The sequence below is a fragment of the Nothobranchius furzeri genome, chromosome 13 (assembly GCF_043380555.1).
Source record: "Nothobranchius furzeri strain GRZ-AD chromosome 13, NfurGRZ-RIMD1, whole genome shotgun sequence".
Lineage (NCBI taxonomy): Eukaryota > Metazoa > Chordata > Actinopteri > Cyprinodontiformes > Nothobranchiidae > Nothobranchius > Nothobranchius furzeri.
Window position 1 is genome coordinate 61,700,494 of NC_091753.1, and position 14,407 is coordinate 61,714,900.

Below are 14,407 nucleotides of genomic sequence, written 5' to 3' on the forward strand. Positions count from 1 at the left end.
TTTTTACTCCAAAAACTCTGCGGTTCTGTATTTTAAAATGAAATATCCACAATAAGCATTTCAAATAGTATTTTTGGACAGCATTTTACATGAATTAGAAAAAAAATTTAACCTACAATTTGCTCTTTAGTATGAGACCCTGTACACACGAAGCTGGTATCCAACAAAAGGAAGCTGTTTTCTACAGTTTGGCCAGTCATCCACACGAAAGTGGAGCTATAGGTGTCACAGTGCTGCTGGGGTGAATGGCTGAGGTGAGGATCTAAACGCAGGTGAATTAAACAGGCAGGCTGGTGAGGACGTTTTAATGAAGAGCACGCTGACAAGAAAACAATGAACAGACAAGGAACACAGAAGTGGGAGGGTTTAAATACACAAGGAGCTGACATCTAGAGTGATTGGGAGACGAGAGGCAGGTGGGAGCAAACAGGAAAGACACAGGACTGAACAGAATGGGGAGACAGGACAAGTTGTGACAATATATTTATGTATTTAGCAGACGCTTTTGTCCAAAGCGACTTACAAGTGATAATCGGCATGTTGCCCTTGAGGCTAACAACAACAATAACAACAATAACAACAACAACAACAACTTGACATCACTCATGGAGAGGAGGGAACAAGGAGTGGACGGTAGAGAGGGGGGACGGGTGCAGGGAGGGTGCTAGTTTAGAAGATGCTCTCTGAAGAGCAGGGTCTTCAGGAGTTTCTTAAAAATTGAAAAGGAAGCCGCTGTTCTGGTAGAGCTTGGTAGGTCATTCCACATTTGTGGAACGATGCATGAGAAGAGTCTGGATTGTCCTGAGCGTGGTGTAGGCACTGCTAGCGACCATCCTGTGATGACCGGAGCGGCCGGGTCGAGACGTAAGCCTTTGCAAGAGGATTCAGGTAGATGGGAGCCGTACCATCTCGGACTTTGTATGCTAGTGTTAGCTATTTGAATTTGATGCGTGCTGCTAGCGGTAGCCAGTGGAGCTCAATGAACAGAGGGGTGACGTGTGCTCTTTTTGGCTGGTTGAAGACCAGACGCGCCGCTGCGTTCTGGACCATTTGAAGAGGTCTCTCAGTACAGCCTGGAAGACCAGTTAGAAGGGCATTGCAGTAACCAAATATGCAACCAAAAACAATTCTTGCAAAAACTCAGACCAAAGTGCAGAAATGGGAATGCTCCATTGTTAGCATGTGCTTGTGGACGTAAATAATCAGTGTTTTAGGTCTTGTAACGTCACTTCTTGCAACAATAATGCTCTGACATCACATGTGTGAACTGTGTTGACACTCCCTTTCTTTTTTTTACAAACTGTTTTTCAGAAGGTGAAAGACAATGTTAATGACAGTTGTTGCCCACCAGCCAGTTATAACTTGTTCAAGGATTTTGGCAAAGACATTGACAATTTGGGGAACTACTGCCTACCACCCATGAGCTTTGCATAAGAACGTGACTCACAATGCACTGGATATTATTTTTCTGAAAACAAGATGGTGAGGACCCAGGTTCTTTTCCTTCATGTGCAGGAGATGATACGCGGTTTTACAAAAATCCGGTTCTTATAAGTCTACTGTTTCATATCTCGTTCTTCCACAGAAGTCTCTCCTTCAGAGTTACTTCTTGGTAGAAAAATGCATTTGTGGCAAGGTGAAGAAACGAGGGCCCAGGCGGGATTCGATCCCCAGACTCCCGGGTGAGAGTCATACGCACTAACCAGTCAGCCAAAGGGACATCCCCTTGGCCAAGTAGCCAGGGCGCATTATCAATCGAGACACTGTGACAGGACGCTCACGCTGCCACACATTCACTTGCATGTTCTGCCTCGTGTTCTAAAAAGACTGCTGTTGCAGATGTGTCTGTAGCTGCTGCTAAACTGAACAAGATGAAGATGTATAAGTGCATAGCGTGCCTGTCCCTACTTTCCGAGAGGGAGAGTGTCCCTGTTCGGAAATGTACATGTTCCAGAAGCACACCAGAGTTTCTCTGAACCATCAGAAAACAGTTAGCTCAAGGAATTTATCAGTTACATGACCATAGAAAGTGGCATTCTTCCCACCTGACTCGTTCTCGTATTCATGCTAAGAATGCTGTTCCAGATCCGCTGTATTGGACGGTTAAAGGGTTATGTGTCTATGTCTATGTACGTATGTCTGATCTCAGAATTGTGTGTACTGAAGTATCTTTGAATTGAATTGAATTGAATGTGAGATAATCTTAATAAGTGTCATACAGTGAGAAAAAAATTAAAGGTGCATTATGTAAGAATATTGTGAGAATTTTACGGTGAGCACATCCCAAAATACTCTAATGTTTCAGTCATTTTGGAAGGAAGATTATACTGAAACATAATTCATATTCAGCTTGCTTCAGGTGTTGTCATTTTTTCTCCTACCAGCAGTGACTGTGGGATTGCCGTGGCTCCTGAGAGCTAATGCTTCGGCGCCAACAATTGTAATTTTTTGTATATGATTTATTTATAACTTTTTCCACAATCACATCACATCCACATACCTACACAAAAAAAAAATATATATATATATATATAAAACAATAATAAAAACTAAAACACTTATGCGCTGCGATAACAAATAAGCAACCTTCGTGTGGCTGTGCTGGTGATAGCTCTACAAGGTCAAGGTTAAGTGTCCATGTCAAGTGTCACAGAGGTCACATGGTCTTGGAACGGCCTCCAAATTTTGGCAAAGTCAGTTTCCGAGCCCCTCAGGATGAACCTTATTTTCTCTAGTTTCATGAAATAGAGGGCATCTTTAATCCAGCGGGAGTGGGTCGGTGGTTGGGGGTCTTTCCATCTCATCAGGATAACTCTCCTTGCCAATAATGTAAGAAAGGCAACCAGATCAGCAAAGTGAGATGGCAAGGAGTGACCAGCAGGTAACACCCCAGTTAGAGCCGTCAATGGGGATCGTGGAACCCTCCAAGACAAAATTAGTGAAAGTGAATTAAAAATAGAGTCCCAGAATTTCGACAGGGCAGTGCAGGTTAAAAACATATGGGTAAGATTAGCTGGACCCTGATTGCATTTGACACCGTTAGAATCTGTACCTGGAAATATTTGAGCCAACTTGCTTCTGGACCAGTGAATCCTACGTACTACCTTACATTAAAGTATGCAGTGCCTTGCACAAATTGAGGAGGAGTGAATACGCCTTAGGGCTGACTCCCATTGGCTGTTATTAATTGTCAACAATTGTAATTTGATGAAAGCCGGCAAAAAGCTCCAGAGTTCTTTAATGTGGTTGGAGTCATACTTATCCTGGAAAAATAGCCATGTGCTTTAAAAGAATAAGCTTCGACAAGCTAGAACTGCATATTTTTCATCGCTAATTGAGGAGAATAAGAATAATCCTAAATTTCTTTTCAGTACAGTTGCTAAACTTACACAGAATCATAGCTCTGAATCATCTATTCCCTTAGCCCTCAGCAGCAACGACTTTATGGGATTTTTCACGAGTAAAATTAATTCTATTAGAAACAAAATTGTTAGCATCCTCCCTAATGCGATTTCTTCTTCCTCAGTAAGTGAGGCAGCATCAGAGGTGACTGTAGAACCTCATCTGTGTTTGAACCGTTTTGATCCAGTTGAGCTTTCAGAGTTATCAAAAATATTAGCTTCATCTAAACCTTCAACTTGCATTTTTTGACATTAAATGTCAGTTCCCCTTCTGTAAAGGATGAGCAGTTTATATTTTACTTATGAACCATAAAATGTGAGATTCCACAGAAATATGAAATATCATGGATCTTTGAGTGTTTTAACCAGAAGATCAGAACTTTTTATTGCATTAACTTCGAGGAAAGAGAGAGAGTCAGGTTTATAATAGTTAAGAAATTTATTTCTACACAATTTAAACAAGACTAACTTTAAACACCCTGCGTACTGATGGACTAGGTGGAGTGAGACGTGATGAATGATGATGGTGTGTGTGTGTGGAATGTTATTATCAGAACCAGCGGATCCGGAGAAGCATTTAGTTCTGAGTGGGAGTGAATGTTTGCTCTAAACTTTAGTAGGAGATTTATAACACACATTAAACGCCATCTGTCGGCCTACGTACCCCAGGGGAAACCTCCGTTTAGATCCAGAATGTCGAGGTCCTCTTGGACCCTCCTTGGAACCGAAGCCGGTAGAAAAGCAGCGGTGCTGACCAAACTAGTCTGGGAATGCTTCCAGGTCACGACAGGTTCATTGGCGTCAGCGAGACCCTGAAGGGGTCGTGAGGTTCAGCTTTTATTCTGAAGGAACCGTTGCGGTCAGGTGCAACTTGCAACAGATTTTATCCAGCTTGTCGAGGTTCTTTTGGCTGAAGAGGAAGTCTGGATGGCCGGTCCGAGACTTCTCTAGAACGCTTGAACTAAAGAAAAGGTGGCGTGGGAGAGTTTTTATAATTGTCATATTTTGGTTTACTGGCGAATCAGAATTTGACATGCAAAACAGGGTTAATACAAACACCACAGAAAACCACGCCTCGCAGACCAGATCCCAGACAAGTTCCCAGACCAGACTGCTATGGAAGATGCTGGACGCTCTCCATAACACACCAGATAAAAGAAATGACCGAAGCTGCTCTAAGACCAGAAATGTTGTGCCACCACAAACTGGTGAGCTTTTTAAAGACATTTTCTTTGTCTGTGGACCCTGTTAGATCAGAGGTCATGTGCAAGCCCAGGTATTTAGCTGTTGTCACCAGCTGTGTGATATATGTTCAATCAACATTTTTTGTATGAACATAATGATGCCAGGACTGGGCTAAACCATGCTGGAGCATTGGTGCTAAGGATGTAAGAAAATATTGGTATGACAGTATGTCAAGATATTTTTTCCTGCAATATTATATTGATATTCAAAAGCTGTGTATTGAACTTTTGGAATAATTTACATACAAACATTTGTGTATTTTCTTTCTGTGCAATTAAAACGCCGACCACTAGATGGCAGCAGTGTGCAATGGGTTTTGTTTCCACTATTAAAATGTAAATCCCTCTATTATGGTTCAAATAACATGTTAAACATGTTACCTATCAGTTTGGACTGTTAATTGAATGTTCCTACAATAAATTCAGTCTAAAAAATTGCTTATGTCGTCTGGCTGAATGTATCAGAATATATTGTGATATACCGTATCATCTACCCTGTATCGTGATACGTATTATATCACCAGAATCTCACCAGTACACATCCCTAATTGACACCTTTGTCTAAATGTACAAGATTGTGAGTTGAAAGGGGAAATATTGCACAAAAATCGCATTATGCACCCCTTTGTGTTGCCTCATGGCTCTCTACTTCCTCTATAAACACTCCAAACAAGATAAAAAAACATCCATTCATTTTCTGTCAGTGTTTTGCCCTGGAAACATGTCTAAAATGAGCCGTTTCCAAAACTCCTTCTTTGTGACATTACCCCCCCCCCCCCCCACACACACACACACACATGTGTCAACTCTGTAGGTCTAAAGGAGCTGCAGCTCTACTTGAGCCCCTCCTGGGTATTGGTTAGCTTCTAGCAGCCTGGCCGGGGATGGGTGGGCGTGGCCAGATTAAACTGTTTTTCTCCAAAGGCGAATTTGCACTGTAGAAATATTTTGTAGTTCCTAGAATCTTATTAGCTCCTACGCTAAGACAGGGACTTCTGTGGTTCCCGAGGAACTAACGTGACGTCGACACTTGGTGAGCTACGCCCCTTGCTTGATTTCCACATCTTTTCTGTTCTGACTCGGGTTTGTTTATTTAGACCAGACTGGACAGCATCCTGGATCCTCCTGCTGCCGCCAGAACACCTCGCCAAAACCGAACAGGAAATGGAAAACAGTCTTAATCAGTGTTGGGAACGTGACTTTAAAAAAGTAATTAGTTATAGTTACTGATTACTTTGTCAAAAAAGTAACTCAGTTACTAACTGAGTTACAAGATCATAAAAGTAACTAATTACCAACAAAAGTAACTACTTAGTTACTTTTTTCATTAAAGAATGCAAGAATTACTACAATAGTAAAATATAAATGACTAATGACTGGAACATAATAAAATGTATGTCCAAATGTTTTATTTAAACCTGAATAATTTAAACAAATAAGCACTTAACAGGAGGAACTACTAACAGTAGCATTACACTAATCTAGACTATTAAAAAGGTCACTGTGTGATATTTAACAAGACCCCAATCAGCTAAAATTTAAAATTGCAAATAGAAACACCTGTAAAGGTTCCTGAGCCTTTAAATGGTCTCTCAGTCTAGTTAAATTACAGAAATAAATGTAATTTTGCACAGCATTCTAATTTTTCCAGCTTCACATAATTGTGTGTTTTTAGGTTTTTAGTAGCATTTCTGTTGCTGGTAATCTAGTAACGGTTAAATAAATAAATAAATAAATAAAACCTTTAAAATGACACTAGAAGAGGCACAAGCCTGATGGAGGACTTACATTTACTAACGTGGGTCAGACCCAACCACAGAAGAGCTGAAGCTGGGTGGTAAACACACACAGGTAGTTCTGATAACACCTGAGCTCCATGACGTCTGAGACTGATGCATCAGTGTTACAGCGGGACTAAAGACATGATCAGAAACAGGTTACAGCTGGATGATCTAGGAAGGTAGAAGATCAGGACGTCTGAGCGGGGAACAGGTGAGCGGACCTTCGGGACGTCCCGCTGTCACGCTAAGAAGGGCACGGCTGCAGACCCGCAGATTCGCTGCTGCACGCATTTTCTTATCAGTAACAGAAACGACGTTTTGATACAAGAAGACGAAATTAATTCGTTTGCTCGTTACAGAAAGAAATATTTTTTATTAACGGGGTTATTTTAAACGGAGTTATTCCCGTTGGGTCTACAGCAGCAGTGACTGAGACGGTGAAGGTCTCCACCCACCCGGCCAATCATCATGGTGTTTGTAAGAGCGTTACCGACACCTCTCTCTCCCTGGCTGCAGCTGAAGTGTGGCGGTCAGAAAGCCTCACGCTGCTGCTCAACGTTCGACAAGCACATAGTAACGCACAACGTTCCGTCCCCAGTAACAGTAATGGCGTTGCAACGGCGGGAAATGTAATTAATTAGATTATTCCGTTACCTATAAAAGAACGCCGTTAGAAATGCCGTTATACTTAAACGGCGTTACTCCCAACACTGGTCTTAATGCATTTACAAATGTTTCATCTCTTCCTCAGAGGGCTCCAAAACTCTTTAAACTACAGTGCAAACAAAGTAGAAATTCACCAAAAAGAAGGCTAAAATGAATAGATATTAATTTGGTACAAACATATGCTCGCTCTACATTTTAACCCTCACATGTGGCACATTTCTCTACTGGCTCATGGAGACTACAGATGCTTTTTTCTCCTCTCCCTCCCTCCTCATCCCAAGGCTCTTTGTCCTGTCTTTGTGTGCACGGCGCTTTCTGCATCTTTTCTGGAAACTGGAAATTATTAAAAGTGGATCTGGTCAGTTGGTCTCTCAACGCGATTGACAAGATTTTTTCAATGATGAGAGCGGGAGAAGGGGTTCCCGGATGTCCCTCTGGGACAGAGCCAGTTGGGTATATCATGGACTCCTGGAAACAGTGGAACCTGATCTGCCTCTCTCAGCTATGTGTAGAGGATTCTGAAGACGTCTGGATATCCGTGGTGTTGGTGTCAGGTTTCTTGCTGTTTGGCCTGAGAGGTTACCTGGCTTACCAGAAAATTAATGAGCTTTCGAGGAATATTGGCTCAATCCCGGAGCTCAGGGATGGACTGCATCTCGCTGTGAACGCACAAACTCATACAATTGTCTAACAGAAGAGATAAAAGAAAGTATAAACATAAACCAGTTTAAGGTAAAATATAAAAACCTAATTTTAAATAAGTATAAGAATGAAGAGAACAGGGTTAACCCAGAACGGTAAATGTGGCTGGTTATGCTGCTGTGCTTCTTTTTCAGTGTTTTTTGGTTTGTTTGGTTTTTCTTTTTTCTCCATAACTGGTGAATCTGCAAATTTACACATTCTCTGTTTTCCATATGGTGTTTTGTTTATTTTTTTTCTATATTTTTCTTTCATATGTTGTTTGTTTAATTTAAGACCGAAAGAAAATTAAATGAATCAGAGGTAAAACTTGGGGGTAGGGATAAATAAGTAAATACTTCTGCCTACTCCTTTTCAAACAAATAATGGAATTATATTTTGTAATGATACATGTGTGAAATGTTTGAAATAAAAATGAACTGAGCTGAGCTGAGATGAGTCGTAAGCTTGGAACTTTGGCTCTGGCACAGAAGGTGGATTCCATCAAGGAGAGAGTTGACGGATCAGCACGGATTGGGATAGATTAATTACGCCATTATTGGATCTGGAGGGGTTGAAGACCAACAGAACTCTAAGGCAGAGAGGAAATTATCTCTGTACCCAAAACAATTCTTATCTGAATCTGGTGCCCTTGAGCCTGTGAGGCTGAAGTGAAAACTCCCCTCAGAAGAAATGTGGAATGCTGCTGTCGCTATGGAAACTATTTCTCCCTATCCCAGCCTGGGCGGGACTGTGACCGGTGAAGGCCGTGGAACCGTATCTAGGAGTCACTGTGCTCTCTAACCCATTATCTCCCTCCCCTGTCCAAACGGAGGTGATGAGCGCTGCCCCATGTGGCTGCACGCACTGAAGTGAGGAGAGTCCAAACCCTACCTCCCCACCTAGAGGACACTTATGTTGTGTAATGTCTGAAGTCTGTGTGCATTTCTGTCTGAGGTGTTTTTTGCAGAGCAAAGCTGCCCTCCCTGGTGAGGGTAACTCTGAAGTGCCTTTTTCCCTCCCCCTGACCGTATCCTCATATAAACCCCTCTGATCTCTAATAAGGTAGCGCGACTCTGGTTGCGAATGACCACAGTCACCAATTCTTGTCATGTGTCTATGTACGTATGTCTGATCTCAGAAGTGTGTGTACTGAAACTCTAATTTCCCTCTGGGATTAATAAAGTATCTTTGAATTTGAATGGAATTGAATCTTTTAAAGTCTCATCCTTTTTCCAAACTGTCAGTCACAGATAACACCTTCAGTGATGCTCTGTAACTTTAGAAGCTTGCTGCAGATCTCCGAGTGACTTCAACATTCACACAAAGCTTCAAGTCAGGTAATGGGATTTTTATTTAGCATGTAAACATCACTTTGAACAATGTGACAACTTCCAAAAGAACATTTTATTTTTAATAGTGTGAATTCATGTCTATACGTATGTTCTCTCTGTCAAACGTCCAACCTGTCTGTGGATATGGGTGGTTTTCACTCTTCTCTGTACTCTCACTGAGGTTAGGAAGCTAGGAAGCACGCAGCAGCAGGTGGTATTGTCATTCCCGCTCCCAAAAAGTTCCTAAACGCAGTTTGAACGCAATCTGAAGAGGTTCTAATGAGAGGGGTAGTTCTAGGACCTAAAATCCAAGAGGATTGTTCCAGGAGCTGAAGCGACTCATTCCAGAAGGTACTGGAGATGTCGAGTGAAGCTGATGAGAACGGTTTATGTTAGAGGGGTTTAGTGCAAAGAACTTATGAAAAATGAGAAATGTGTCTCCTGTAAAACACTTAAGAGACTTTATTCCTACTTTAGTTCTGTATTAATGTACGAGTGTTTCTCTTGTTGAGGAGCTTCGCTTTCTCTTGGCATCAGCAGCTCAGCTGAACGAACAGTGACAATTACTTTTGTTGGCAGACATCCTTTCAAAAACCCACTGAGGCCATTAATCGATGATTCACTAAGTACAACACCAGCACAAGTGCTTCACAGCGAAAGAGAGAAGAAAGAAAAACTAGAGCTAAAGATGCATCCTATGCAAGTAGAACCTGCTTAATTTGCTTGCAGATGGTAAACGATTTTCCACAGCTGAGTGACTTATCAAGCTCTGACATGGCAGAGCGTGCTGTTCTTTGTCCTCACCCTGGCATTGCAATCACAGGAAACACATGCTTCCAGGATGTACACTTGCCACTCTACTCCACAGAACAGTTATTAGAAGAGAGGAGGTGAGGGTAAAGGGGGCTCCTGAACAAATCCCTCCACATATAATTAGATTTCTCTGCTGCACCTAATTAATCTTCGTATGTGTGGCACTTAGGCATCTCATTCACAAACTGAGCACTCTTACATTAGCATCATGTTGGGTTTTTAATGCGTTTTACTTGTCATGGTGAGGCGGCTCTTTGTATTCTACAGCTTCTTTGGGTGTGTTTGAAGTTGGGGACAGGTGTGTGTATCAGCGCAGCAGATTAAAAGAAACCAAGAAAAAGATTTGTGATAATGCGACTCCAGACTTTTCAAAGAGAAAAGAGATGAAGAGGCATCAAGCCTTCCCTGTGGAAGGGGAATACGCACACTCGGATGTCCAGCATGATCCTCTTGTCCTCTTCAACATGGATTCCCCAGATACAATCCTGTCCCTTGTCGTAGGCTTCCGGCCAGTTAGGAGAGAGAACCACTCCGGCTGAGTCTGTCATCTCACCACTACACACAGCTGAAACACAGAATACACACAGGTTTGCTGGAGGTACAGCTCAGACTCTCATCTCTAGTCAGTGAGGGCTGCTCTCCTACATGTTGTTTCTCTGCTCCTACTAGGGCTGTCGCGGTTGAGGAATTCCCCCTGCGGTGATTCAGGGTGGCTTAATATTGCGGTATGCGATATTATTGCAGCCCTTTTTTATTGCAGTACTATCTAAACATAATGTTTACACATTTAAAAAAGGTTAAAATTGCCGTGCCTTCTTTTATAACACTTTACTGAATGCAGATCAAAGGGCAGTAACCACACAGATCGCAGTAGCGTTTGTTTCTCCGACAGTCGGAGTCCGACTGAACTTAAAAACAACAAAATTCAGGAGAAGGTTAAACTTTTAAATGCAAATTTGGCTGCAGCATCTAACAAATAAGAAACAAGTCCCCATTTTGTTTAGTTGTTTAAAATCAAGCATAAAAAATGACATGTATCGGGCGCGGGGCACTATCATTTCACTTTCACACACACGAATGACGGTGATTTATAGCTCGGTCACGTCCTTGTTACCCACAAGGAAAACCAGCATGTTAACCATATACGGTTTGAGAGAGGATCTGAGAGGGGTGGCAACATTTCCAGCAACACCGAAAACCCTCTCGGATGGTGCGCTCGTTGCACTAACACACACGTACCTGCGTGCGACTCTGGCGAGCAAAGGGAATCTCTCCCGGTTGTTGCTCCACCATGTCAGGGGGGTTCTTTAGGGTGGATGCATTCCTCCTGCAGGTAGCGAGTGAGCTCCAGCTCGGCTCAAACTCTCTTCGGGACGGTTGCAGAAGCAGTGCTTGTCCGGGACTTCAGCAGGTCTCCGCGCATTTATTTATTTATTTATTTTTGCCGCTGGTGGCAGCTCTGTCTCGGCCAAGGACTCTGGCTGCGCAGCAGCTGACGTACTGAAAACCAAAGTGCTCCCAAAGGAGCGAAGTAACGTTTCGTTTTGATACCAGTGCAGCCATCCTTCTCAACATGCATCATTGAGTTGAATCACGTTCAGTAATCGCGGTGGCCCATGATGCAGCGCGGTGGGCTTCTTCATATTGCGATATTTCATTTTTGCGGTTACCGTGACAGCCCTAGCTCCTACACACCTGATCTGAATCAATGAAGATTCTGTAGAACCTGGAGATGCTGAACCGGTAATTTAACCTTTGATTCAAGTGGAATGGAGCAGAGAACAGTGGTAGGATGGTGGCCTTTGAGGACTTTGACACCCCAGCTCTAAAGGAATTTACAATAAACATGACAGTGGATTGTTGAGATCAATAATTTGTCATTTCAAATTTTGATAATAGATGTCGGCTGAATGTGATAACCTAGTTTATCTTTTTATTTTCTGCTTGTTTTTCTCCTACTTTTAAGACCAGAGTAGTTTCTGTTATTTTCCAGGAAATCTTACAATAAAAAAGAGCTGATCTGTGGTGCAGTTGGTATCACTGCTGCCTCAAATGTAATCGCAACACCGTGTCTGAGTGGAGTTAGCATGTTCTGTCCATGTGCGTGTGTGTGTGTGTGTGTGTGTGTGTGTGTGTGTGTGTGTGTTTCCTTCCACGGGGCAAAACATCCATGTGACTGCATTTACTTGGCAGAGGATTAAACACGCATTCGCTTTGGTCTTTTACATAGCATTGGCTCTGGATCCCAAGTCCTTGAGAGGGGTTGGACACTCTCCTTTGCTGGAGTTGCTCCGGGTGAGAGGCGGAGGGCTGGGGTTGGCTTTTTGTTAGCCCCGAGACTCTCTGCCTGTGTGTTGGGGTTTACCCCGGGGGATGAGAGGGTAGCTTCCCTGCCCCTTCGGGTCGGGGAACGGTTCCTGACTTTTGTTTGTGCTTATGGGCCAAATATCAGTTCAGAGTACCCACCCTTTTTGGAGTCCCTGGGACGAGTGCTAGATAGTGCTCCATCAGGGGACTCCATTGTCCTGCTGGGGGACTTCAATGCTCACGTGGGCAATGACAGCTTGACGTGGAGGGGTGTGATTGGGAGGAACAGCCCGCCTGATCTGAACTCGAGTAGTGTTTCGTTATTGGACTTCTGTGCAAGCCGCAGTTTGGCCATAACGAACACCATGTTCGAACATAAGGATGCCCACCGGTACACTTGGTACCAGGGCAGCCTAGGTCGCAGGTCGATGATAGACTTTGTAGTCGTATCATCTGACCTGCGGCCGTATGTTTTGGACACCCGAGTGAAGAGAGGAGCGGAGCTGTCAACTGATCACCACCTGGTGGTGAGTTGGATCAGATGGCGGGGGAAGATGCCGCGTAGACCTGGCAGACCCAAACGCATAGTGAGGGTCTGCTGGGAACGCCTGGCAGAAGAACCTGTCAAAATGGCCTTCAACTTCCACCTCCGGCAGAGCTTTGACCGCGTCCCGAGAGCAGTGGGGGACATTGACTCCGAGTGGGCCTTGTTCCACTCTGCGATTGTTGAGGCGGCTGTTGCTAGCTGTGGTCGCAAGGTGGCCGGTGCCAGGCGTGGTGGCAACCCCCGTACCCGCTGGTGGACACCAGAGGTTCGGGGAGCCGTCAGGCTGAAGAAAAAGGCCTACAGGGCATGGCTGGTTTGTGCGTCTCCGGAGGCAGCAGACAGGTACCGGATAGCCAAGCGGGGTGCAGCAGTGGCAGTTGCCGAGGCAAAATCTCGGGTGTGGGAGGAGTTTGGTGAGGCCATGGAGAAAGACTATCGATCGGCTCCAAAGAGGTTCTGGCAAACTATCTGGCGCCTCAGGAGAGGAAGGCAGCAACTCGCTCACACTGTTTACAGTGGGGATGGGGAGCTGCTGATGTCAACTGGGGCTATAGTCGCACGGTGGAAGGAATACTTTGAGGAGCTCCTCAATCCCACCTACGTGCATTCTAGCGAGGAACCAGAGCCGGGAGACCTGGGGATGGACTGTCCAATCTCGGGGGCAGAAGTTGCTGAGGTAGTCAAACAACTACACAGCGGCGGAGCCCCGGGGTCGGATGAGATTCATCCTGGGTATCTCAGAATTTCTAGGCGCAGCCGTGGTGTGGAGTGTGACGAGTTTGGTGGCAGGAGAATCTCGTCTCTGCTTTTTGCGGATGATGTGGTCCTCCTAGCTTTATCCAGCTCAGATCTTCAGCTCTTGCTGGGTAGGTTCGCGGCCGAGTGTGAAGCGGCTGGGATGAGGATCAGCACCTCCAAATCTGAGACCATGGTTCTCGACCGGAAAAGGGTGGCTTGCCAACTCCGGGTCGGGGGAGAGGTCCTACCTCAAGTGGAGGAGTTTAAGTATCTCGGGGTCTTGTTCACGAGTGAGGGTAGGAGGGATCGGGAGATCGACAGGCGGATTGGTTCGGCGTCTGCAGTGATGCGGACGCTGAGCCGATCTGTCGTGGTGAAGAGGGAGCTGAGCCAGAAAGCCAGGCTCTCGATTTACCGGTCGATCTACGTCCCAATCCTCACCTATGGTCATGAGCTTTGGGTAATGACCGAAAGAACGAGATCGCGGATACAAGCGGCCGAAATGAGTTTCCTCCGTAGGGTGGCCGGGCTCAGCCTTAGAGATAGGGTGAGGAGCTTGGACATTCGGGAGGGACTTGGAGTAGAACCGCTGCTCCTCCGGATCGAAAGGAGTCAGTTGAGGTGGTTTGGGCACCTGGTCAGGATGCCTCCTGGATGCCTCCCTGGGGAGGTGTTTCAGGCATGTCCTGCCGGCAGAAGGCCCCCGGGTCGACCCAGGACACGTTGGAGAGGTCACATCTCCAATCTGGTCCGGGAATGTCTTGGGTCCTGCCGGAGGAGCTGGTGGAGGTGGCCGGGGAGAGGACGGTCTGGAGCTCCCTAGTTGGGATGCTGCCCCCGTGACCCGGACCCGGATAAGCGGAGGAAGACGACGACATTTACAAGGACAGAATTTAAT

At 44.7% G+C, this 14,407-nt stretch overlaps 1 protein-coding gene across 7 annotated transcripts in view; it reads right to left on the reverse strand.

Moving 5' to 3' along the window:
• Positions 1 to 14,407, reverse strand: part of sez6b (seizure related 6 homolog b) — a 208,132-nt gene that overhangs the window by 26,108 nt on the left and 167,617 nt on the right. For all 7 annotated transcript variants that reach the window (XM_054734268.2, XM_070543735.1, XM_054734265.2 and 4 more), the window contains one exon: positions 10,344 to 10,482. In XM_054734268.2, coding sequence (XP_054590243.2) covers positions 10,344 to 10,482 — 139 coding nt within the window. The remainder of the gene's footprint in view (positions 1 to 10,343; positions 10,483 to 14,407) is intronic.